Source organism: Dasypus novemcinctus, chromosome 17 (genome assembly GCF_030445035.2).
Source record: "Dasypus novemcinctus isolate mDasNov1 chromosome 17, mDasNov1.1.hap2, whole genome shotgun sequence".
NCBI lineage: Eukaryota > Metazoa > Chordata > Mammalia > Cingulata > Dasypodidae > Dasypus > Dasypus novemcinctus.
The window spans coordinates 66,191,542-66,216,248 of NC_080689.1; the positions used below are offsets into that span (position 1 = coordinate 66,191,542).

Sequence of the window (24,707 nt, forward strand, 5' to 3'; positions counted from 1 at the left end):
TTCAAATAGGTATCTGGTTCTCCCATTTGTTGTAAAGAGACTATTCTTTCCCATTTGAATGGTCTTTGCCACCTTGTCAAAAATAAGTTGGCTATAAAAGTGAGGGTTGATTTCTCATATCTCAATTCTATTCCCTTGGTCTGTATGTCAAACCTTGTGCCAGTACCATGTGGTTTTAGTCCTGTGGCTTTGTAATATGTTTTAAAACTGGGAACTGTGAGTCCTCCAATTTCATTCTTTTTCAAGATGGCTTTAGCTATTTAGGTCCCTTTACCCTTCCTTATAAATTTGATGGTTGGCTTTTCCATATCTGCAAAGAAGGTTGTTGGAATTTTAAGAGGAAGTACATTGAACCTATAAATTGTTCTGGGTAGGACTGACATCTTAACGATTTTTAGTCTTCCAAACCATGAACACAGAATGCCCTTCCATTAATTTAGGTCTTCTTCAATTTCTTTTAGCAATGTTTTATAGTGTCTGTGTACAAGTCCTTTACATCCTTGATTTATACCTAAATATTTGAATCTTTTAGTTGCTATTGTAAACGGAATTTTTTTTTCTTGATTTGTTGTCCTGATTGTTCACTGCTTGGGTACAGAAACACTGATTTTTTGGGTGTTGATCTTGTTCCCTGCCACTTTGCTGAATTCATTTATTAGCGCTAAGGCTTTGTTGTGGATTTTCCAGGATTTTCTATATAGAGGATCATATAATGTGCAAATAGGGAAGGTTTTACTTAGTCTTTTCCAATGAGAAAGCCTTTTATTTATTTTCTTGCCTAATTGCTCTTGCAAGAACTTGCAGTACAGTGCTGAGTAACAGTGGTGACCATGGGCCTGATCTTGTCTTGTTCCTGATCTTAGAGGTAAAGCTTTCAGCTTCTCACCATGTAGTAGGATGTTAGCTGTAGGCTTTTGATACATGCTCTTCATTAGGTTGAGAAGGTTGCCTTCTATTTCTGGTGTTCTAAGTTGTTGTTTTTTTTAAATCAAGAAAGGGTGCTATATTTTGTCAAATGCCCTTTGTCAAATGCCCATGAATTGAGATGATCATGTGCTTTTTTTCTCCTTCATTGTGTTAATGTGGTGTGCTACAGTAATTAATTTTTGTATGTTGAACCAGCCTTGCATACCAGGGATACATCCCACTTGATCATGGTGCATGATTCTTTTAAAATACTGTTGGATTTGATTTGCTAGTATTTTTACATCTATATTCTTAAGAGTTACTGGTCTGTAGTTTTCTTTTCTTGTGGTATTTTTATCCAGCTTTGGTAGGAGGGTAATGTTGACCTTGCAGAATGAGTCAGGGAGTGTTACTTCCTCTTCAATTTTTCGGGTGAGTTTGAGCAGAATTGAAGTTAAGTCTTCTTAGAATGTTTGGCGGAATTCCCCTGTGTAGCCATCTGGACCTGGGCTTTTCTTCGTTTGGAGGATTTGGGCTTCTTTTTTGTTTTTTATTAAAGAAGTTGTGAGTTTATAAAACAATCATGCATAAAATACAGGATTCCCTTGCACTACCCAGGGAGGTTTTTGATTACTGATTCAATTTCTTTACTAGTAATTGGTTAGTTGAGATCTTCTATTTCTTTTTGAGTCACTGCAGGTAGTTTGTGTGTTTCTAAGAATTTGTTCACCTAGGTTATCTATTTAATAACATACAATTGTGTTTATAGTAGTCTCTTACAGGCCTTTTTATTTCTGCGGGGTCAGTAGCAATGTCCTACTTTTCATTTCTGATTTTCATTATTCGTATCCTCTTTTTTCTTTGCCACTTTAGCTAAAGGTTTGTCAATTTTTTGGTTTTATTGATTCTATTTTTTATTTGTTTTCTATTTAATTTATCTCCACTCTGATCTTTATTATTTCTTTCCTTCTATGCATTCTGGAATTAGTTTGCTTTTCTTTCACTAGTTCTTCCAGTTTTGGTCTCTGATTTGAAGTCTTTCTTCTTTTATTAGGTGGTACCCGGGATGGAATCCAGGACCTTGTACATGGGAAGCAGGCGTTGAACCACTTGAACTACTTCTGCTCCCCTCTTCTTTTTTAATGTCAGCTTTTTTTTTTCTTCCATTTTTTAAAGAAGCTTTAGATTACATAAATGTTACATAAAAAATATAGGGGAGACTCTGTCTGCCTGGAGGAGCCAGCACCTACATCTGGGGATGTGTAATCTATTTTCTCCTATTTCAGTTCTCTTCTCCCATTTTCTCAATAGACTACTGGCCTAACTAAACTGGTAGGAGCTTAAATTATTTTATGTAACTGTAGCCAAGAACCTAGAGGAATCCATCGTCCCCCAGCTTCAAATGGCAAGCCCAGCCAGGAGCTGTAGAAGCAGGTACCCTTCCCCAACCCTGCGAGGCAGGTGAGTCTAAACTATCAGTTACAGCCTGTTGAGCGCCCTCTTTTGGTTCTCCATTTGAAACGGGTTCCCAGTCGGGCTCCCACAGGACATAATCCCGGGCTGGAGGCGGGACCCCTCCACACCCGCGCGGTGGGCCTGGTCCGGGTGCCAATCGCGCGCTCGCAGGAAGGAGTGCCAAGAAGCGCCCGGCTGAGGGCGGGTCCTGGGCCGGGCTTTGGGGGCAGCGGGGCCACCTTTTCCATCCTGGATGGGGCGGACCCACTCTAGAGGCCGAGCTTTTTAAACAGCCGGCCCCATACTCGGCTGGCAACCCCCGTCTCCTTCCGCTGTGGAGGGGCCTCGGCAGAGCCCCCCCACCCCGCGCCGCCCGCCGCTTGCCAGCCGCCCTCCTACCAGCCCTCCTACCAGCCCACCGGCTCCCCGGGGCGGGGCGGGCTGAGCGGGAGCAGCCTGCGGGCCTTTCCTAGGGGGTCCCAGCCAAGGGGCTGTGTCCCTGCTCGGGGCCCTCCCGCCTTTCACCTTCCTGTGAGAGGCTTTGGAATGTCTTAGAAACTGAAAATGCTTTTGCTAGTGAGCATCTGCCCCCGCCCCCCACCCCGCTTGGCAGTGCTGGGAAGTTCTGCCCCTTCCAGGCCCCGCCAGGCCCTGACCAGCAGCAGGACAATTCGCTTTTTTTTTTTCCCCCTTTATTTGTTTAATGTTACATTAAAAAAATATGAGGTTCCCCTCACCTCACTCCTCCCCCCATAACAACAACCTCCTCCATCATCGTGGGACATTCACTGCACTTGGTGAATACATCTCTGAGCACCGCTGCACTTCATGGTCAATGGTCCACACCGTAGCCCACACTCTCCCACAGTCCACCCAGTGGGCCATGGCAGGACATACCGTGTCGGTAACTGTCCCCACAGACAACTCCAAGTCCCGAAAATGCCCCCACATCGCATCTCTTCCTCCCACTCCCTACCCCCAGCAGCCACCATGGCCACTTTCTCCACACCAATGCCACATTTTCTTCAATTACTAATCACAATAGTTCATGAATAGAATATCAGTAAATCCACTCTAATCCATACTCTATGCATAATCTCAAGGGACTTGTAAGGTCCAGTTTCACTGCGAAACTCCCAGGCGCAGCCTAAAAGGCATCCCCTTCAGCCCCTTTTCCAGCATCCCCTGCGCAGCCTGGAAGCTTCAGTCCCGACTCTAGGTCGGGGGACTCCCGCGTCGAGGGCCCCTGGTGATGCCCAGCAGGCTCTGCGGTCTCAGGACGCTGGGACCCCAGGTGCTCCCCAAACCTACGCAACCCCCAAGCGGTCAGCGTGCTCCCGCTTCTGAGAGGGACAGGTATTTTGGAAACTTCGACTTGGAGGGTAAAAGTTCAGCCAGATGTGGACTCTGGGGGCCAGGGCGGCTGACAAACTCGTCTTCATTTTCCTAGAATAACGGGCGCGGTCTCTAAGTGCCAGCTGACTCCCCATGGGGGCATCCTCTCAGGAATCTGGACAACCTGCCTACTGATGGTCTAAAAAGAGGAGGCTAGTTTTTTCCCTGCCATACCATTTGGCGACAGTATGGCCAAGAGTGGCCTCTGTGTGGGACCCTGAATTCCAGTTAAACCTAAGAGAAAAGGAGAGGATGGGCAGACTTGAGGGCTAGAGACCATGTGGCATGTCTGCTTAGAGATGAGGAAATGCACTACCAATATCAGTCAGTTTTTTTTGGTCTTTTTTTTTTTAAGATATGTAGATCACAAAAAAACGCTACATTAAAAAACATAAAAGGTTCCCATATACTCCACCCCCCACCCCCCCACTCCTCCCACATCAACAACCTCTTTCATCATTGCGGCACATTCATTGCATTTGGTGAATACCTTCTGGCTGGTCCATTTTAAATAAGCTCAGGGAAATTCCCTAGAGGCAGAACCTAGAAAATCAGCCAGTCTGCCTCAGATATCCACAGAATGCTACAGAAACTTTCCATTAACTCCCTTTTAGAAACAGCCTTCTTGGTTTTCAACAATTGAGACCACGCCATCAAGTTGGAGAGGGTAAGGGGCAGCAGGCATAGGACCCAAAAAAAAGGCTCACCTTTTTTTTTTTTTTTAACATTTAGTTTTATTTATTCCCCCCCTTGCCACTTGTGCTCACTGCCTGCTCTGTGTCCATTCACTGTGAGATTTTTTTTTCTGTGTCTACTTGTCTCCCTTTGTTGGGTCATCTTGCTGCACCAGCGCTCCGCAGGAGTGGGCCAGCTTGCCTTCACCAGGAGACCCCAGGAACTGAACCCAGGGCCTCCTATAGGGTAGAGAGGAGCCCAATTACTTGAGCCACATCCGCTTCCCCAGGCTCACCTTTTAACATAGGAGCCCATTACTCGGTCTTTCCCTGCACTCTGGACCTTTCCAAACTTGGTTGTGTTTAATAAAGGGAGTGAATGGGAAATCAAGATCTAGGTCATTTACTAAACCTCTCTCCTACAAAACAAGGAACCTCCTCATATGCCATCAATTAAGATTTAAAAGTTCCTATCAAATAGCTTCTGTCAGGTTTTTCTCTAAGCGAAGGGTATACAATTCTCTCTTCTGTTCTAATCTGTGCTTAACTTTGTGTTTAACTTTTTTGTTTTTAAAGCTTTATTTTATTTATTTCTCCCCCTCCCCCATTGTTAGCACTCAATATCTGGTCTCTATGTACGCTCTCTGTGTCTGCTTGCTGCTTGTCTTCTTTTTAAGAGACACCAGGAACTGAAACTGGGACCTCCCATGTGGGAAGGAGGCATCCAATTGCTTGAGCCACATCAGCCCCCTGCTTGTTGGGTCTCTCTTGGGTTTCCTTGTTGTGTCATCTTGTTGTGTCAGCTTGATGTCTTGCTTGTCTTCTTTAGGAGGCACTGGGAACCAAACAAGGGACCTCCCATGTGGAAGACAGGTACCCAACTGCTTAAGCCACATCCACTTCCTTGTGTTTAACTTTGTCAGTCTGCTTGAAATCATATTTGGGGTTTGCAAGTTACAAATTGGATAATGGTGAAAGGTAACCTAAAAAATAAGTCTTTAAATGTCAATACTATCTTGCAATTGGATTTGATGTATAAGAGAAATCACATGAAATTAGTTCATCTGCTGGAAAAGCGGGAAAACTTAGCAATGTTGTTACCAATAAATCATTTAGTGGCTTAGTTAATAAACGAAAGTACCCAATTTGTTTTAAAGTAAAACTTAATAGAAACTGTAACTAAGAGTTAACTGGGTGGATTTAGCCTAGAACCTACTATTGTAATGGTAATTTTTTCCTAAACTCTTTGACCTGCCCAGCCCCCAGGGCCTTCTTTTTACAAGAGCTATGGGGGACAGGCAGAGGTATGAAAGATTAAAACTCTATCTTCTAGGATGGGGATTAAGAATCATAGTTAGTAATTCCCCAATTTAAACCTTTTAACAGCCTTAAAATAAGGGTGGTTAATAATCCTATTATCAAGTTTCAATAAGTAAAGACAAAGTTCTTGAAGGCTATGGAACGATCTTTTAAAATAATTATAGTTACTCCAGAACCTAGCAGTCAGTATGCTTTTAAGACTATTCAGTTTTAATTTTATTTAGTTTGGATGTCATCTACTAAAATAGTTAAGTTCATTTTATATGTTATACATTATATTGGAAGTGTTTAGAAAGTTTATAAAAATTAAGAGATAGATTTCAATATTATCAAACTCTCTTATGCATTCAAACCAAGCCGTTAGTATATTACATGGTGCCTCTCCATCTGAGTTACTGGCTCGTTGGTCACTGACCCCTAAAACAATAAAAGTATCTACTGTATCTCTGGTTATGCCCCTGAAGTGGATGGAGAATACGGTATTAGTCAGTCAAAGGGGTGCTGATGCAAAATACCAGAAATTGGTTGGTTTTTATAAAGGGTATTTATTTGGGGTAGGAGCTTACAAATACCAGGCCATAAAGCATAAGTTACTTCCCTCACTAAAGTCTATTTGGAGCAAGGTGGCTGACAATGTCTGCTGGGTTCAGGCTTCCTAGGGGCCTACGTTCCCGGGGCTTGCTTTTCTCCAAATTCAAGGTTCCTTCCTTCCTGGTGCTGGTTTCTCTTTCCTCTAGGTGCTGACTTCCTGGATCTTCAGCATCAAACTCTAACATCAGAAATCCCAACTCTGTTCTTTGCCATGCCTTTTATCTGTGAGTCCCAACCCACCAAGGGGCGGGGACACAATGCCCTAATCATAACTCAGTCATGCCCAGGTATGGATCAGATTACAAGCATAATCCAATATTTCTTTTTGGAATTCATCAATTATATCAAACTCCTATAAGTACATTGCCGTTTCAAACTACTGCAGCAGCCAGCGATGGCTCAAGATGGCCAGATGCACAATGGACATTGCCTCCAGACTGGCACTGTTCCATAGTTCTGAAGGGTGCTATGCACCAAGCTGGTGAAACACTGGAGCCTACCTTCTTGGCTTCTCTCTAGGGCCAACAGTGCTGCAACATACTGGCTGTGTGACAGGCATACCAACTGGAGTAATGATTACCAGAGTGATGTGAGCAGAACTTAAACACAATTGGCATTATGGCCTGCTCCTATGGAGAGATAACGTGTATGGTACTGCAAACCTGGAGCTTAGATCTAATAACTGCAGCTCAAAGAGGAACCAGTGCATTAACTAGTATTAACTACTACACCTATATACCTGATTAATATGATAATATCTCTTCTATTCTAGATAGCAGGATATTGAACATGTTAAAAGTCTTGGTAAACTTAATTCTTTTTTTTTTATTTATTTCTCTCCCCTTCCCCACCCCCCCACCCCCCCACCCCCAGCTGTCTGTTCTCTGTGTCCATTTGCTGTGTGTTCTTCTGTGACCACTTCTATCCTTATCGGTGGCACCAAGAATCTGTGTTTGTTTTTGTTGAGTCATCTTGTTGTGTCAGCTCTCCTTGTGTGCCGTGCCATTCCTGGGTAGGCTGCATTTTCTTTTGTGCTGGGCAGCTCTCCTTATGGGGCGCACTCCTTGTGCGTGGGGCTCCCCTACGCAGGGGACACCCCTGCGTGGCATGGCACTCCTTGCATGTGTCAGCACTGCGCATGGGCCAGCTCCACGTGGGTCAAGGAGGCCCGGGGTTTGAACCGCGGACCTCCCATGTGGTAGACAGAAGCCCTAACCACTGGGCCAAGTCTGCGTCCCTTAATTCATTTTATAACTAGTTAACAAATGTGCATATAAGATAAAGGAACGGCTCTCTTAAGTACTGTCTTTATATTTTGTTTGCCATACGCTTGTCTTGTTGTTGCCCCTGTACTGTCTTTGTGAGTTTATGTCCAGGGCAGTGCCTCTCTTCACACCTCTCCTAGCTGTCCTAGGCATAACCACTGCCATGGGAAAAGTGGGGTTGGCAGTTTATACCAAACTCAGTTTGTCTACCACAATCTCTCCCTAGAGTTAATGAACAGCATAAAAGAACTCAAAAAAGAATGCTGTTTCCCATCAACTTGGGAAGGATGCAGCCTCTGGAGGCACCTGGCCTTTCTCACTCTCGTCGTCCAGTATGTCAAGGCTAGCTCCTTTGGGGGCCTGCCTACCACTGTCTTCTTTATCCTTTTAGTAAAACCATGTATCTTAAATTCTGACTAAGTTTATTTCTTCCAGAATCAATGCCCCATTAGCCATGTGCGGATTTCATCCAGCTCCACCCACAGTGCCAGATTCATCTTCTCCCAAACACGATAGCGCAGCAGGAGGGTTTTACACCTTGTAAGGTAGGGCCTACTCCCCCTAATCAGCAGAAAGTAGTTACAGAAGAATGACCACTGTCCTTCAATGCCCCTTTAAGAATAAGGGTATAAACCCTCTGGACGGAGTTGAGGCAGGTAGTTTAGGAACAGAGAGGATGAGTCTAAGACCTGGCAAAAAACATGGCCATGGAACACTGTCTGGAAACACCAAGAGAAATTCCTGCACCAAGAAGGCTTCTGGAAGAACCCAGCAACCCTGCCACGAGAACCCCATCTGGAAAAGCACTGGAGCGAGATCTCATTTGGGATCAAGGAAAGCCCTTGATCCCAAATGATCAAGGCTCATCATTGGGTCCCCTGGATAGTCAATCAGAGCAGCAAAGTGCTGGGGCCCCTCCCCCAAACATTAGCAAGGGAGGAATAATTAGTAGCTTAATAAAGGTAACCCCACAAGTCAAATTGCTCTCTCTGCCTGGAGGAGCCCACACCTACATCTGAGGATGTGTAATCATTCTATTTTCTCCTGTTTCTGTTCTCTTCCCTGTTTTCCCAATAAACTACTGGCTTAACTAAAGCCATATATATATATAGGCAAGGGTTCTTAACCAGGGGTCCACAGACCTCTTGGTTAAGATTTCAGGGGGTCCATAAGCTTGAATTGAAAATTCAAAAAAAATTCTTGTGGGGACATGTTGGAGCAAGTGTGATATATTTATTTAATAACACACAGTATGGTGTGGACTTAGTAAGGGGCCCATGGTTTTCACCTGACTGGCAAAGGGACCCATGGAACAAAAAAGGTTAAGAACCCCTGATACACGGGATACTCCTATTCCCCACCCTCTCCCCCTCCCACGGTTTCCCACATTAACAACATCTTTCATTAGTGTGGTACATTTGTTATAAGTCAGGGACACAGTGAAGTTCTGCCACTAACTGTGGACTGTAGTTTATGTTATAGCTTAGCCTCTGCCCCGCACAATTTTATAGTTATGACAAAATGTATAATAGCCTGTATCCATCATTGCAATGTTATGCAGGACAATTCCAATACCCCAAGCATGCCACGTTACACCTGTTCTTCCCTCTCCCTCCCCTCAGAACCTCTGGTGGCCACTGACTTTCTATCAGTCTTGCAAGTTTTTCCATTGCTAGAATAATAATGTCTAGAATAGAATATAATAAGTCTTCTTTAGTCCATTGTTTATTCCCCAGTCTTGAGGATTTGGGGATGGGATGCCCACTCTGTTTCTAATTGAGAGGGGGCTTCAATCTCATGAGGCAGATGGATAGAACTATCTTGCTTGCACTTGCAGACACTCTCTGTTCCATGGGATGGGCATTGTCCACCATTATCTCCTTGTTAGTTTTCCTGAGTGAGTCCAATGAACTGGAGAGTAGGTGTTGCAACTGTGCTGAGATTCAGGGCTCAAATGGCACATGAATAGACCAAAGATTTAAGTCTCTGGGACAAATATTTAATAAGTATTGTGCAAATTATAGGTTCAAGAAAGAGGGGCAGAAGAGCCATGTGTAGGAAAATTATAAATGAGTCTAACTCTGAAAAACTGGGGAGGATAAATTCCAAAGTAAGGCCCACTGATAGGGTGCCAAATTCCTGAGCTTGTCTGCCCGGCTTTAATGTAAGCATTTAGAGCTATAGATTTCCCTCTCAGCGCTGCCTTCGCTGCATGCTGTAAGTTCTGGTATGTTGTATTTTCATATTTATTCACCTCAAGATATTTCCTAATTTCACTTCTGATTTCCTCCTTAATCCATTGGTTGTTTATGAGTATGTTGTTTAATTTCCACACATACGTGAATTTTCCATATCTCCTTTTGACTGATTTCTAGCTTCATTCTGCTGTGGTCAGAGAATATATATTGTATGATTTCAGTATTTTGAACCTACTGAGACTTGTTTTGTAGCCCAACCTATGGTCTATCCTGGAGAATGATCCATGTGCATTCAAGAAGAATGTGTATTCTGTTTTTGTTGGGTGCAGTATTTTATGCACATCTGTTAGTTCCAGTAGACTTAGCGTATCATTGAAATCCTGACTTACTGAACTTCTGACTAGATGTTCTATTATTGAGAGTGGTGTGTTAAAGTTTCCTATTATTAACATAGAACCGTCAATTTCTCCCTTCAAATCTGTCAGGGTTTCCTTCATATATGTATTAGCTAGCCAAAGGGGTGCTAACGCAAAGTACCAGATATCTGTTGACATTTTTTTTGAGATTTATTTTATTTATTTATCCCCTACCCTTTGTTGTTTTGCTCTTGCAGTCTGTTCCCTGTCCATTTGCTTTGTGCTCTTTATGTCTGCTCTTCTTCTCTTTAGGAGGCACCAGGAACTGAACCTGGGACCTCCCATGTGGGAAAGAGGCACTCAACCGCTTGATTCCTCTCAGCTCCCTGCTTTGTTGAGTCTTTTCACTGATTTGTAGGTGTTCTTTATATCACTCCATGGTTCTTCTTATCATCACTTTATTTTTATTTTATCTTTTTGTTTTGAAGATTTATTTATTCTGCCCACCCTCCCTTCCAGTTGCCTGCTCTCTGTGTTCATTTGCTGTCTTCTGTGTCTGCTTGTCTTCTCTTTTAGGCGGCCCTGGGAACTGATCCTGGGACCTTCCGGAGCGGGAGAGAGCTGCTCTATTTCTTGTGCCACCTCAGCTCCCTGGTCTGCTGTGTCTCTTATTGTCTCTCTTCTGTGTCTCCTTTTGTTGAGCCATCTTGCCACACCAGCTCTCTGCTCAGGCGAGCTTGCCATATGGGCCAGCACTCCTGCGCAGGCTAGCAATCCACACAGGCCAGCGAACTGTGCAGGCCAGCACTCCGTGTAGGCCAACTCTTTGCTTGGGCCAACTTGCCTTCACCAGGAGACCCTGGGAATCGAACCCTGGACCTCCCATTTGGTAGACGGGAGCCCAGTCGCTTGAGCCATATCCATTTCCCCATTACTTTCTTAATAACGTACTTTGATGTAGAAAAGTTCTTAGTTTAATGAAATCCATTTTATCTATCTTTTAATTTATGGTTAGTGTTTTTTATGTCCTGTTTAAGAATTTATGTACTGTTCAAGATCATGAAGATAATATCCCATGTTACTTTCTAGAAAATTTTCTGGTTTTACCTTTCACAATTGAATCTATGATCAATCTCCAATTAGTTTTTATGTAATGTGTGAGGATAAGGGTTAAGCTTCCCTTTTTACCATATGGCTATCCAGCTAACCTAGCACCAGTTACGGAAAAGGCACCCTTATTTTTCTGAATTTATGGGACATTTATTCTAAATCAGATGACTTGTATGCAGGTTTGTTTCTGGACTCGTAATTCTGTTCCAGTGGTCTATTTGTATATCCTCGTGTCAACACCAAATTGCTCAACTTATAAAATATTATTTATATACAGCATGGCTAGCCTTCCAGCTTTGTTCTTCTCTTTAGGATTGTCTTAGAGATTCTTTTGCTTTTTTCCTTTCTTTTTTATTGAGAGACAGTTCAAATATCACAAAATTCACCCTTTAAAGCATTAATTCACTGGTTTCTGGTATATTCACAAAGTTGTGCAACCCTCACCATTGTCCAATTCCAGAATGTTTTCATTGCTGTCTTGGGTGTTCCTTTTTCTTTAAGGAGGTCCTGGGGATCAAACCTGGGACCCTGCACATGTGACGCACGTGCTCAGCCACTGAGCTGCACCCACTCTAGTCTTGGCTATTCTTAACCCTTCACATTTCCATTCTAATTTGAAGTCAGGTTTATTGAAGTCAGGTTTATTAAGTTATCATTTATATACAGTAAAATTCTCCCTTTATAAATGACAGTTTGTTGAATTCTGGCAAATATAAGCAGTTTTGTAGCCACGAGTAAGATATAGAACAGTTAGAGCCCCCCAAAAGTTCCCTTGTGCCCCTTTATAGTCAATCCCGTTTCCCCATCCCAGTCACTGGCAACTACTATAATCTGAATTTTATCACTTCAATTTTGCCTTTTCCAGAATGTCATATAAATGGCATATAAACGGCTTAGTAGGTAGCCATCTGTGCCTACTTTCTTGCACTTAACATAATGCTTTTGACATTTATCCATGCTTCCACGTGTATCAATAGTTCATCCATTTTTGTTCCTGAGTATTTAATCATTTGGCGGATATACCACAATTTTTTACCAGGTGATGGAAATTCCATTTGTGTCCAGTGTTCAAGCTAATATGAATAAGGCTACTATAAACATTTGTATACAGATCATAGATAGGCATATGTACTCATTTACCAAACCTAAAAGGAGGATTGCTGGGTTGTAGAGCAAGTACATGATCAACTTTATAAGAAACTGCTATACCATTTTATACCCCTGCCCCAACCCAGGACCATTCTAGGATCACACATTGCATTTAGTTATTATTTCTTTAGCCGTCTAGGTATACAGCCAAAGGAAATGAGGACATGTGTCCCCTAACAGATTTGTAAGAGCATGTTAGCAACAGCACTATTTGCTATGAACACTACTTGCTGGAAACAACCAAAAGGTTCACCAACAGTAGAAATTTTGATACATTTATAACAATGGAATATATACAATGAAAAAGAACAAACCAATACTACATTTAACAATATGGATAACTCTCACAAACAATGCTGCACAAAAAAAACCAGACACAAGTACATACTGATGACTGCATTTATATAAAGTTCAGTAATAGGCAAAGCTAGAATATAGGGGTAGAGGTCAGGAGAGTGGTTCCCTCTGAAGGCAGTGACAGAGAGGGGCACGTGAGAGGCTCCTGGGATGCTGATCAAGTTCTAAATCACTACCCTGAGTGAGGTTTACGTGGACACATTCACTATGTGAAAATCTGTCAAGCCATACCCTTCTGATGAATGCATTTTCCACAGTTGGTTTTACCCCAATAAATGAAGGGTAAACGTAACCCTCATTCCAAACCGAACAAAAAGGACACTGAAAACCCTCTCTACATTAATTTCAAATTTTACTTTCCAGAAGGCACCCTTATTTTCCTACTTGCCAAGTTCTTTGGTAAAACTTCCCTGTACCTGTCACGTCCTAATGACGAAACTCAGGAATGGAAATGGGCAGGACGAAGGCGCTCTCGGACTCTGTGTGGCTGTAAATTGGCGCGCCCCTTAAGGAAAGAAGTACCCGAAGTGCACACCAAGGGAACTGAGAAGAAATGGAAGCCATTTCATCCTAATTCAACAACTCACTCAAATATTTACGAACAGTGATGCACAGCTATACATTAACGTTTTTTATTTAGAAAAGAAGCTCCTTTGAAGGCAGTACTTACAATTGGCGTCCCAAAAGGAATGTAACCTGTGAGAGGGGAGAGCAGAGAGTCAGGTCTGAAAACACGCACCCCCTCCCCACTCGGCCACCCCCGCCCCCCGCCCCCCAATGGAGACGCCTGGTCAGCCTCTGGTCTCAGTCCCGTCGATGGCCCTGACGCTGGGGCTCAGGCCAGCCAGGCGGGAGGCACCCCCAGCCCCCACGCCTTCCCCAGCTGGCCCTCCCTGGGATCTGCCTGGGATCTGCCGCTGGAGACAGAGACCACTGTTTCTGCCTTGAGTGGGGAAGGGGTCTCCCGTGCCCCCAGGCTCCCTCTCCCCGCAGGTCCTCTAGCCGGATGATTCCGACTCCCCTCCAAATCCCACAGGCCCCACCCTGAAGGAGGGCTCCCCAATGCCTGGTGCCCCCTCCACCACTTAGCAGTCCTGGGGGAGCCTTCCGTGGGGCACAGCACCCCCTACCCACACTCTCTACACAAGCCATCAGGTCTTCCAAGGGCCCCGAAGGGCCCCTCCCCGGCAGGTCCTTCTAGCACAGGCCCTTCCCTCCTGGCAGCTATTTCTAGATGGGGATTCTACCCTCCCGAGGGGGTATTTCTACATGCCAGAGCTTTTTATATCGCAAGTGCCCTGGCTGGAGCAGGAGAGAGCTGGTGAGAGGCACAACCGGGCCTAGTACAGTGTGGACTCGTATGATTCTTATTTTGATGTAGCGTGTTCTGAGCGCAGTGGATAACTAACTGCCTGTGAAAAGGTTGGTAAGGATGGCGGAGGTGGTTTTACAATGCCGTGGGAAAACTCGAATTTCTAAATGTTTGCTGAAAATGACCGCTTGAACAGATGTTGAACTGTGTTAGGCAAAGTGAGGGGCTCCCTGGGCGCTACCCACCCCATCATTTCCTGGCTGTTAATTCTCCCGCCTCCGTGAGGCCGGGCTCTGGGATGGGGACTTCACTGCCACATCAGATGGAGATCACCGCACTGGTAGGGACCCCTTCTCCAGCCACCCAAGGCCTTTGCAAGGCAGCAGTAGGCAGCCCCCCTACCCTGCCTTACACCCTCCTTGCACTGAGCATGGCACAGAGGAGGCATCAGTGCACTGGACTCGGGGTTGGGGCCAGGGGTGCGTCTGACCCCCTGCTGTGTGGCTCTGGGCAGTCATGGATGGTGTATTAGCCAGCCAAAGGGGTGCTGATGTTTGCAAAATAGCAGAAACTGGTTCGTTTTTTTTTTTTTTTTATTCTTTTTTAAAAAATTTTTTAAATTCATTTTTTAAAAATATTACATTCAAAAAATATGAGGTCTCCATGTACCCCCCACTCCCCTCAGGTTGGTTTCTATAAAGGGTATTCATTTGGGGTAGGAGCTTACAGATACAAGGCCATAAAGCATAAGTTACTTCCCTCATCAAAGTTTAATTTCACATGCTGGAGCAAGATGGCTGCTGACGTCTGGGAGGGTTCAGGCTTCCTGGGTTCCTCTGGGCTCAGCTCCTCTGTTTCCTCCACAAGGTCAGCTGTAGACTGTGAGGCTCTCTAGGCTTTGCCTCGCTCCACAGGTCAGCTGTAAACTATCAGGCAAACAGCTCTCTTTCTTTCCCTGGAGCTCCAGCTTAAGATTTCAACATCAAACTCCAACATCAAGAACCCTCAACTCTGTCCTTTGCCATGCCTTTTATCTGTAAGTCCCAACCCACCAAGGGGTGGGGACTCAACACCCTAGTAACGTGGCCCAGTTAAAGCCCTAATCACAATTTACTCACACCCCAGATTACAAACATAATCCAGTATCTATGTTTGGAATTCATAACCATATCAAACTGCTATACTCCACCCTCTGAATTCCAAAAAGACATTACAATATTTTAAAAAAATCTTAAATCAGCGACAGTGCAAATACTAAATCATACCACAATCAAATTAAAGAAATACAGTTTGTCTTGGGGCAAAGTCCTGTCCGCTATAGACCTCTGAAACTTACAAAACAATTTATCTGTTTCCAGTACACAAACGGACAAAGGATAAACATTTTCATTATGATAAGGAGAAATTGGGAGGGAAACATAAGTCAGGGGTCCTCTACAGTTCAGTAAACCTGCAGGGCATTCTCTATTCTATTTCAGTCTAAGAGTCATTCTTAAGATGATGGTTTCTACTCCTTGGCGCCTTATGGGGACTCACCCTTTCCACAGTCTTGCCCAACAGCCATTTTCTTAGTACCACCCTCATCAAGCATCTGGATATCGACCAAGGTGCGGACCTCTCCCTACAAGAGTGTCGGGGTGATTGCCACACCTCACCCAATCTTTGGGTTAGAGTCTCAACCCCCCTCGTACAGTGACCTGAAGACAACATTCCCCCTAATGTCTGGCATACAGCTCAACCCTCTCAGAGCAACGAGTTGACCACCTGGCCTTCCTAATCCATGGGGGACAGGTCGCCCCTCTCAGACCTGCGGGGTACTGACCTTAACCACCCTAATCCTTAAGGAATGTGCTCCACCCTCTCTGTACCCTGGAGTGGCAAAACTCTCTCAGAACATCAGGTGGGAACATCCACCCTCCTCAACTGCTGGGGCAAACTCGTTCTCTCTGTAAACATGGGTGGGGTTCCTCTCTTGGCTCAAGGTGATATCCTAACTCCAGATCTCAGCTTCCACGGTTTTCCTCTTAAAGCTGTTTCTCCTTCAATCTCTCCTTTCCATGTCCCTTTTAGTCCAAGCTGGCAGTGGTTTTGTTCATACAGCTCTCTCAAAAACCTTGTCAGCGTAGCATGTAAGAAGCAGGGGTTCAAGCCATCAGACAGTAAGACTTTCCACAAGTCTTTCCGACATAACTGCATCTTCAATCCTGATTTAAAAGTTCCAAGTTTAGTTAAGTCCTCCAATGGGGCACTTTCATCTGGGAGCTTGATTTCCAGAGGCTTGGAATTTCTAGAATCAGCTTCTGTTTTCTTTGTGCCCAATAGTTCAGTCCTCAGTATCTCTCTCTTACCTAGCATTTTGCTATAAGCTGCAAGCAGAAGCCAAGCCACATTCTCTGGGTTTACTTTGGAAATTTTTTCAGCTAAATGCCCAGGCTCACCATTTTCAAATTCTTTTTTTTTTTAAGATTTATTTATTTATTTATTTCTCTCCCCTTAACCCCCGACCCCAGTTGTCTGTTCTCTGTGTCTATTTTGCTGCATCTTCTTTGTCCTCTTCTGTTGTTGTCAGCGGCATGGGAATCTGTGTTTCTTTTTGTTGCTTCATCTTGTTGTGTCAGTTCTCCGTGTGTGTGGCACCATTCCTGGGCAGTCTGCACTTTTTTCACGCTGGGTGGCTCTCCTTACGGGGCGCACTCCCTGCGCGTGGGGTTCCCCTACAGGGGGGCACCCCTGCATGGCAGGGCACTCCTTGTACACATCAGCACTGTGCATGGGCCAGCTCCACACAGATCAAGGAGGCCCGGGGTTTGAACCGCGGACCTCCCATGTGGTAGATGGACGCCCTAACCACTGGGCCAAGTCTGCCGCCCTCAAATTCTGCCTTCCATAAAACACCAGGAGATAATCTTGCTAAGTTCTCTGAAGCTTGAAAACACAGATTGCCTTTCCTCCAGTTTCCAATAATAGTTTCATCATTTACTTCTAGGGCATCTGTATTAGTCAGCCAAAGGGGTGCCGATGTTTGCAAAATACCAGAAATTGGTTGGTTTTTATAAAGGGTATTTATTTGGGGTAGGAGCTTACAGATACCAGGTCATAAAGCATAAGTTACTTCCCTTACCAAAGTCTATTTTCAAGTGTTGGAACAAGATGGCTGCCGACGTCTGTGAGGGTTCAGGCTTCCTGGGTTCCTCTCTTCCTGGGGCTTGCGTCTCTTTCCTCTGTGTGCTGACTTCCTGGGACTCCAGCTTAAGGCTTCAGCATCAAACTCCAACATCAAAACTCCAACATCGAAAACCCTCCACCTCTGTACCTTGCTGTGCCTTTTATCTGTGAGTCCCCACCCACCAAGGGATGGGGTCTCAACACCCTAATGACATGGCCCAATCAAAGCCCTAATCATAACTTAATCACACTCAGATTACAAACATAATCCAATACCTATTTTTGGAATTCATAACTTTATCAAACTGCTACAGCATCATAAAAAGTCTCATTAGCATCCATATTGCTATCAACAGACTCTTCAAGCAATCTAGGCCTTTTCCATCACGCATCTCACAAGTCCGCCAAAAAATACCCCTTACCCATTTATAAAACCATTCCAGCATTTCGGTAATTGCAAAAGCACTTCCTCACTCCTCGGTACCAAATTCTGTATTAGTCAGCCAAAGGGGTGCTGATGTTTGCAAAACAGCGGAAACTGGTTGGTTTTTATAAAGGGTATTCATTTGGGGTAGGAGCTTACAGATACAAGGCCATAAAGCATAAGTTACTTCCCTCACCAAAGTCTATTCTCATGTGTTGGAGCAAGATGGCTGCTGACGTCTGCGAGGGTTCAGGCTTCCTGGGTTCCTCTGGGCTCAGCTCCTCTGTTTCCTCCACAAGGTCAGCTGTAGACTATCAGGCGAATGCTCTGTCTCCTTGGGGCTCCAGCTTCAGCATCAAACTCCAACATCAAAAACCCTCAACTCTGTCCTCTGCCATGCCTTTTATCTGTGGTGGGTGGGGACTCAACACCCTAATGACATGGGCCAATCAAAGCCCTAATCATAACTTAATCACACCCAGATCACAAACATAATCCAATATCTATTTTTGGAATTCATAACCATATCAAACTGCTGCAGATGGGATGACCATGCTAAGTGCTAAGTCACTCAGGCCCATACACAGAGTAACCAATTGGCCAGGGACTCCCCGGGGACAGGCAGGCACCTTATACCCATCTGAGCACTGGTGTCCTGCCTTCTCTGCACGCAGCAACGTTCTCAAAGGTGGGTTAATCCCGGGCTTGGCTGCCTGAAAGGGGTGAGAAGGGCGCAGGACATCGAAGGAGAGAGAGTAGAGCATGGCTCAGGGAGGAGGGGGCCAGGAAGTCAGGGATTGCCCCGGGGGAAGGTGTCGCCCCTGCGGCTGCCCTAAGTGGGTGGTGTGGGGCCTGGGGGGGAGGAGCCATAAGGCGCCACATTCCTGCGGCAACTAGCCCAGCCCCAACTGCTAGGTCAGAAGGGCAGTGGACGCTGGGAAATGGCAGACCGGCTAAAAAATTTTTTGAGCTCCATAGGTGACTCTGAGGTCTGGCCAGAGCCTTGGCCCCCGTGAGCCGAGGTAAACACGTGGGTGCAATTTGGAAGTGCATGTGAAGGCCCCACCCCGCCACGTCTGGGTGCCCCGGAGCAGTGATGGGAGCACACATGGAGCTGGGCTGAGCTGCCAGGGCCCCGGAGCTTACCTGACATCCTAAAGGGCATGAAGATCTTCTCGTTGGTGTCCGGGTGCAGGATAGCCTGGAGAGTGCCGGGAACAGAGCAAAGCATGACAGGAGGGGCCGGTGGGTGGGGGACAAGCAGGGGCCATGGGGGCAGGAGGGGAGAGGAGGGTGTCCCAGCGAGATGCAGACAGCTTTCCAGCTGTCACTCATTTCCCACAGCGAGGGCCACGTCCAGGGCCCTGTTCTGCTGACTAACCCTCACAGCTGGCCACGGGGGGGGGCACCAAAAGTCCATGGGGCCGGAACTGCCCCTGCTTTGCAGGCCCCTCCCCCGGCACACAGCAAGCACCGAATAAGGATTCTGTGGAAGGAGCCCAAGGGAAGGCATGTATGACCTGAGCATGACCTGAGCTCCAGGCTTCAGAAACTCAGGTCCTGGGGCGCTGGGGAAGGAGGGGTGAGGGGACCAGGGGTGACTGGGAGGGGAGGGGCTGGGCATGCCACAGCCAGGGAGAAGGGGCTTCGGCGGGCTCTCGGAACATGGCAGGGCAGGGTCCGGGAACAGTGACGGCAGGGGTAAGAATCCAAAACCGAATTACCTGCTTGATTTTCTGTGCACTCCAGAGCTGAAAGAAGGGAAGAGAAAAGGGGGAGGGTAGGGAGGGAGAAGGACGAGAAGAACAGAGAAGGGCAGGAGGAAGGGAAAAAGGGGGAGGGAAGAGAGGGACACATCAGCTTCAGGCCTCAAAGCCGCACTTTCTAACCATTTCTAACTCAGCTCCAAAGGCTTAGGAGGCTATGGACCCAGGGGGTGTGGCTTGGTGATGGGGGTGCACGATCAGGGGGCCCCAGAACATCAATGGGGGGGCTCCCACGGGTCTCAGCATCAACCCCTAGAATGATCACAGAGGAGTCAGAAGGTCACAGGCCGAGGAGGTGAAAAAACCGAGCCAGAGCCTTCTGCCCTGGACCCGCAGGCACGCTGGTGTCGACAGGGGGAGGCCAGGCCTGCTCAGCGCCTGTCTGCAAATCCTGGCCCTGCGGCTTAGGAGCGTGGCCTTCCTGGCATCATTTCAACTCTCCGTTTACTTACCTGCAAAAGGCGGGGAAGCCACATATCCCATCAGGTGCAGGGTACACGGCTGGGTGAGATGACGAGAGCCAAGGGCTGGGCCAGCCCAGCCGCCTTTTAGCGCTCACCATTATCCCACCCAGCTAAGCCCGCCTGCCTCTCTCGGAGGGGCTCAAGACACATGCCCCCAGTCTCCTCCACCCCTAGGCTTCCGCCGGGCCGTCTGTGACAATGCTCTTTAATGAACCAGGGGCAGTAATAACAACAAAAGGCACTGCAGGCTGGTCCCACCACCTGCTTCCGCCTTGCTCTGAGCCCAGCAGGGGCTCCACGGAGAGGCACTGCCTTTCACCGCCTCCTCCTCCTCCGGTACAGGGCAGACCAAATCCTGGGGAAGGGGAGGGGGCATTTAAGCAGGAGTGCTCCTCTGGAGCTGCGGAGTAGGAGTGCCTGGGGGAATCTTACTAATGCTCCCCCGTAGGTTCCAAGGTAGAACCAGGGTGAGCAGCCGGGACTGCGGTGAAGACGCAGCAATGCCCTCTACAACCGCAAGAGGCAGCAGAGGGTGTTCTCAGCGCTGGACAGAGAGCTTGCGCTCCTGGCTTTGTCACTTCTAAGCGTTGGTTTCCTCATTTGTAAAATGAGGGAATAACGGTGCCTCTAGCTTAGGGTTGTTGAAGAGGTGTATGAAAAGTGCTAGGAGCAGTGGTGGGAACACAGTAGGTGCTGTATAAGTGCTTGCTACTGATGTCACTGTCCCTATTATTATAAGAAGGTTCTAGGGAGAAAGTTGCTTTCAACTGAGTAATCAGGGTCTCCTTCCAGCACTGTTGGGAGGACAGTCTGAGGAAATTGAACAGCTTGTCATTCCTTTCAAATAAATAAATAATGTACTTCATTGAATCTGAGATACCAGATTCTGAGACACACTATTACATGCCACTAAGAAAGAAAACCTGGCCACACCGGCGAGAAAACCATCAGAACCCATCTCATTTTAGAGATGTTAAAATGTGATAAGATATGCACTTTAGAATCAACAAAACATGGTGAATAAAAACTAACATTGTGGGCAATTGAAAGGCCAGGGCATTTTGTTTTTGTTTTTGTTTTTTTAAGGAAGTACCAGAGATCGAACCCAGGACCTCGCACATGTGAAACAGGCGCTCAGCCACTGAGCTCCACCTGCTCGGCAACCAGCACATTTTATAGGAGGTACCAGGGACTGAACCTCGGGCCTTGTACCTGGGAAAGAGGTGCTCAACCACTGAGCTGCTCCCTGACCAATGCACTTTTAATAGAGCAAAAATGGTATGAGGTGAGAGACAAGACGAGGCCAGCACGTTGGCATTTAAAGTTTATAATAGTTTATGCTTTGTTTATATGGCAAGGTTGGTAATCTGGAATATAAATGAAACGGCAGACATTAAGAAGGCTACTTGGGTGGAGACAGAAGTTATGAAATTGACACACTAAACTTTATGCATTTGACTCATAGAAGAGTCCCTCAAACCCTAATTCATTGTCAAATTACTCTTATTTTAGATACATTTCAAACATATTTGGTTGACTACTGTTCCAGTCCCAGAAAGATTACAAGCAGTAAAATAAAAAACAATGATAATAATTAGGGAATAAAAGAAACTGAAGAGAGAAAAACTAAATACAGAATCACTATTAGCACAAAGAAGGCAAATGAGGGTACAACAGCAAAGAGGGCGGGGGAGATAAAAGGTTTGTCCTTTTCCTCTCAGCTCAGAAAGTGCCTCTGCATCGGGAAGGCTTCCAGGCTTACCCCCGCCCCGGGGGCACCCCCAGGTCCTGGGCACAGACCCCCAGCACCTTCAGTCCCAATCTTCTGTTTCTGGATCCTTGCACCCTCTGGATTCACAGCTCTGCCCCTCAGAGGCAGGGCCTCCCACAGCACCTGGTACACAGCAGGTGCTCAATACATGTCTGGTGAATGAATGAACAGGAATCTGAAGCCAAGGCATGAAGACATCGCCTTCTAAAACGTCTATGTAAAACTCAGCTGACTTCAGGTCAAGCATGATGGCCAAAAGACTTGCCTTTATCCCTCTTTTCTCCCAAATCCTCAAGAAAACAGCAGCAAAGGAATAAACTAGCTAAAAAACCCATAAGGGGAGAAAGAGGATATGACAGCAAGCAAGAGACGCTGCACATTTTCAAAGCATGGAGAGCTGATGAAGAGACAGTCAGCAACGCGGCAGGGGGTGGAAATGCACGCTGCGTGCTCGCAGATGGGGGTTCAACGAGAAGCACCTCGCTTGGGCCAGCGAGCCAGGCGAGGCTTCAGGCACCAAGACTGAATGGTGAGGTGAGGTTGAAAACCTGCGCATGCAGCGGGGAATCCCACAGCCCCGTCACCCCCTGGAAGATGGAGGTTTGTTCTCCACAGAAGCTGAACCACAGCTGCTCCAGAGCGGGGGACACAGGCACAGGGGAGGAGGCAAACACGTGAATACTGAGTATGGGGCCTCCTTGGGACCCTGCCCACCAAGCTCCCAGGGCACAGTGAGCAGGAGAGTGGAGATGCTCTGGGGAACCAGAAAGGCCCCTAGAAAAAGACCCATAAACAGGGCCAGCTTCACGGCCATGTGGCCCCAAATTACAAGGAGGCCCCATGCCAGGAGTCTAATGTCCTGAGGTTGCTGCCTTGAATTTCTTAATATTTTAAATCTTTGATTTGTATCTAGTGCAAACCGATGGGACAAGAGAGCATGCACCAGGGGCCTGGAGCCTCTGCTCAGGGGAGGCCCTGCTCCCGCCATTTCCCCATCTCCCTGGGAGGGGTTCTCTCCTTCTCTCCCACCCAGCCACTGCCAGTGGGGCTGGGGGCAGGGAGGGTCCGAGTAGGATGCACAGGTCCTATGCACCAAGGGTCTGCACTTGCCCACGAGTGTCCCCATGCCTGAGGGTATATGACGTTAAATAGCAAAACAAAAACCACCGTGGCAGGTCACGAGAGAGACCACCACAAAAACGAAAAAGCTTCTTTCTGCTTTGTGTCCTGGGCCCCAAAAGCATGCAGCCAGCTCTGCCTATAAACACTGGTATTTGGAGGTCCCAAATGAAAAACTCCCATGTACACAGAGAAGAGGAATTTGGCGGAAGGGGAGAAAAAAGGAATTCTGAGGAAATGAGGCAATGCAAAGGGCTAAAGTAAACTTTAAAAACACTATAGTCCCATGCAGCTGACAACAACAGAAGCGGACAAGAACATGCAGCAAATGGACACAGAGAACAGACAACTGGGTGGGGTAAGGGGAGAGAAATAAATAAAATTTAAAAATTAAAAATAAATAAAAATAAAAACACTATAGTATCCTCAGAGAAGTAAGACAGGATAATGCAACTGTGAAAGAAGAGAATACAATGAAAAGAAAAGGAGGAGGGACAATAAGAAAACAGGAACAAGCTCTTGAAAATTAAAAATATGAAAGTTGAGATAAAATATTCAACAGTAGTGCTAAATATAAAGTCAAGGACATTTCCCAGAAATCACATAGGGAAAAGGGGATACAAATTACAAGAAAATAATTTTTAAAACTAGTTGCATCAGTACAAAGGGCCAGTCAACTGACTAAAGGGGGTTAAAAAGAGAGGGGGAGAGGAAATGGAGGAGGAAATTATCCAAGAAATATTACAAGAAAATTTCCCAGATCATCAGGTTCCAGATTGAAAGGACCCATCAAGTATCTGGAATAGAAGAAAGAAACCAAAAAGGACCCATACCAAGTCATGGCCCAATGGAATTTCAGATACACATTTTAGGTATAAAGAGAAGATACTAACAGCTTCTAGAAAGGAAGAAAATGAAAGGTTGTATACAAAGGATCTAGAATAAGAATGGCCTCAGATTTGTCAACATCAACATGGGAAACTAGAAGACAATGAACCTACGTCTTCAAAATTCTTTAAAATATTTCTAACCTAGAATTCTATATCCATCCAAACAATCTATCAAAATAATAATAATAATGATGATGATGATGATTGTTTGCATCATGCAAGGTCTTAAAAGTTTACCTCCCATGCACCCTTATTCAATAAGTTACTAAAGCAACTTTAGGTTATATATATGGTACTAGAATAAAAATTTTTTTAAAAATCCATGGAACTGCACAACATAAATGGTGAATACTGAGTGATACTATGGACTATAGTTAATAGTATAATTATTAAAATGTGCTTTCATCAATGGTAACAAATGTACCACACCAATGCACAGTGGTAATAATAGAGTGGTAAATGGGAATCCCATATTTTAATTCTATAAACCCACAACTTCTCTAAAAATAAAAATAAAAATAAATAATAAAAGGCAGTTACTAAAGGATATGCCTCAGCAAAACAAGGAAGAAACCAAGAAACCAAGAAAAAGGATGACATGAGATTTGGTATACAAGGAGTCTATTTTTTTTTTAAAGATTTATTTTTTTATTTAATTCCCCCCCTCCCCGGTTGTCTGTTCTCCGTGTCTATTTGCTGAGTCTTGTTTCTTTGTCCACTTCTGTTGTCGTCAGCGGCACGGGAAGTGCGGGCAGTGCCATTCCTGGGCAGGCTGCACTCTCTTTTGCGCTGGGCAGCTCTCCTCACGGGTGCACTCCTTGCGCGTGGGGCTCCCCTACGCGGGGGACACCCCTGGGTGGCAGGGCACTCCTTGCGCGCATCAGCACTGTGCATGGGCCAGCTCCACACGGGTCAAGGAGGCCCGGGGTTTGAACCGCGGACCTCCCATGTGGTAGACGGATGCCCTAACCACTGGGCCAAGTCCGCCGCCTTTTTTTTGAAGATTTATTTACAAGGAGT

At 45.9% G+C, this 24,707-nt stretch overlaps 1 protein-coding gene across 1 annotated transcript in view; it reads right to left on the bottom strand.

Moving 5' to 3' along the window:
- Positions 1-24,707, bottom strand: part of SFXN5 (sideroflexin 5) — a 136,352-nt gene that overhangs the window by 73,888 nt on the left and 37,757 nt on the right. Inside the window, exons 4-6 of the mRNA XM_058278917.2 lie at positions 19,402-19,428; positions 18,824-18,878; positions 13,447-13,472 (exon numbers count right to left, since the gene is read on the bottom strand). Of these exons, the coding sequence (XP_058134900.1) occupies positions 13,447-13,472; positions 18,824-18,878; positions 19,402-19,428 (108 nt within the window). The remainder of the gene's footprint in view (positions 1-13,446; positions 13,473-18,823; positions 18,879-19,401; positions 19,429-24,707) is intronic.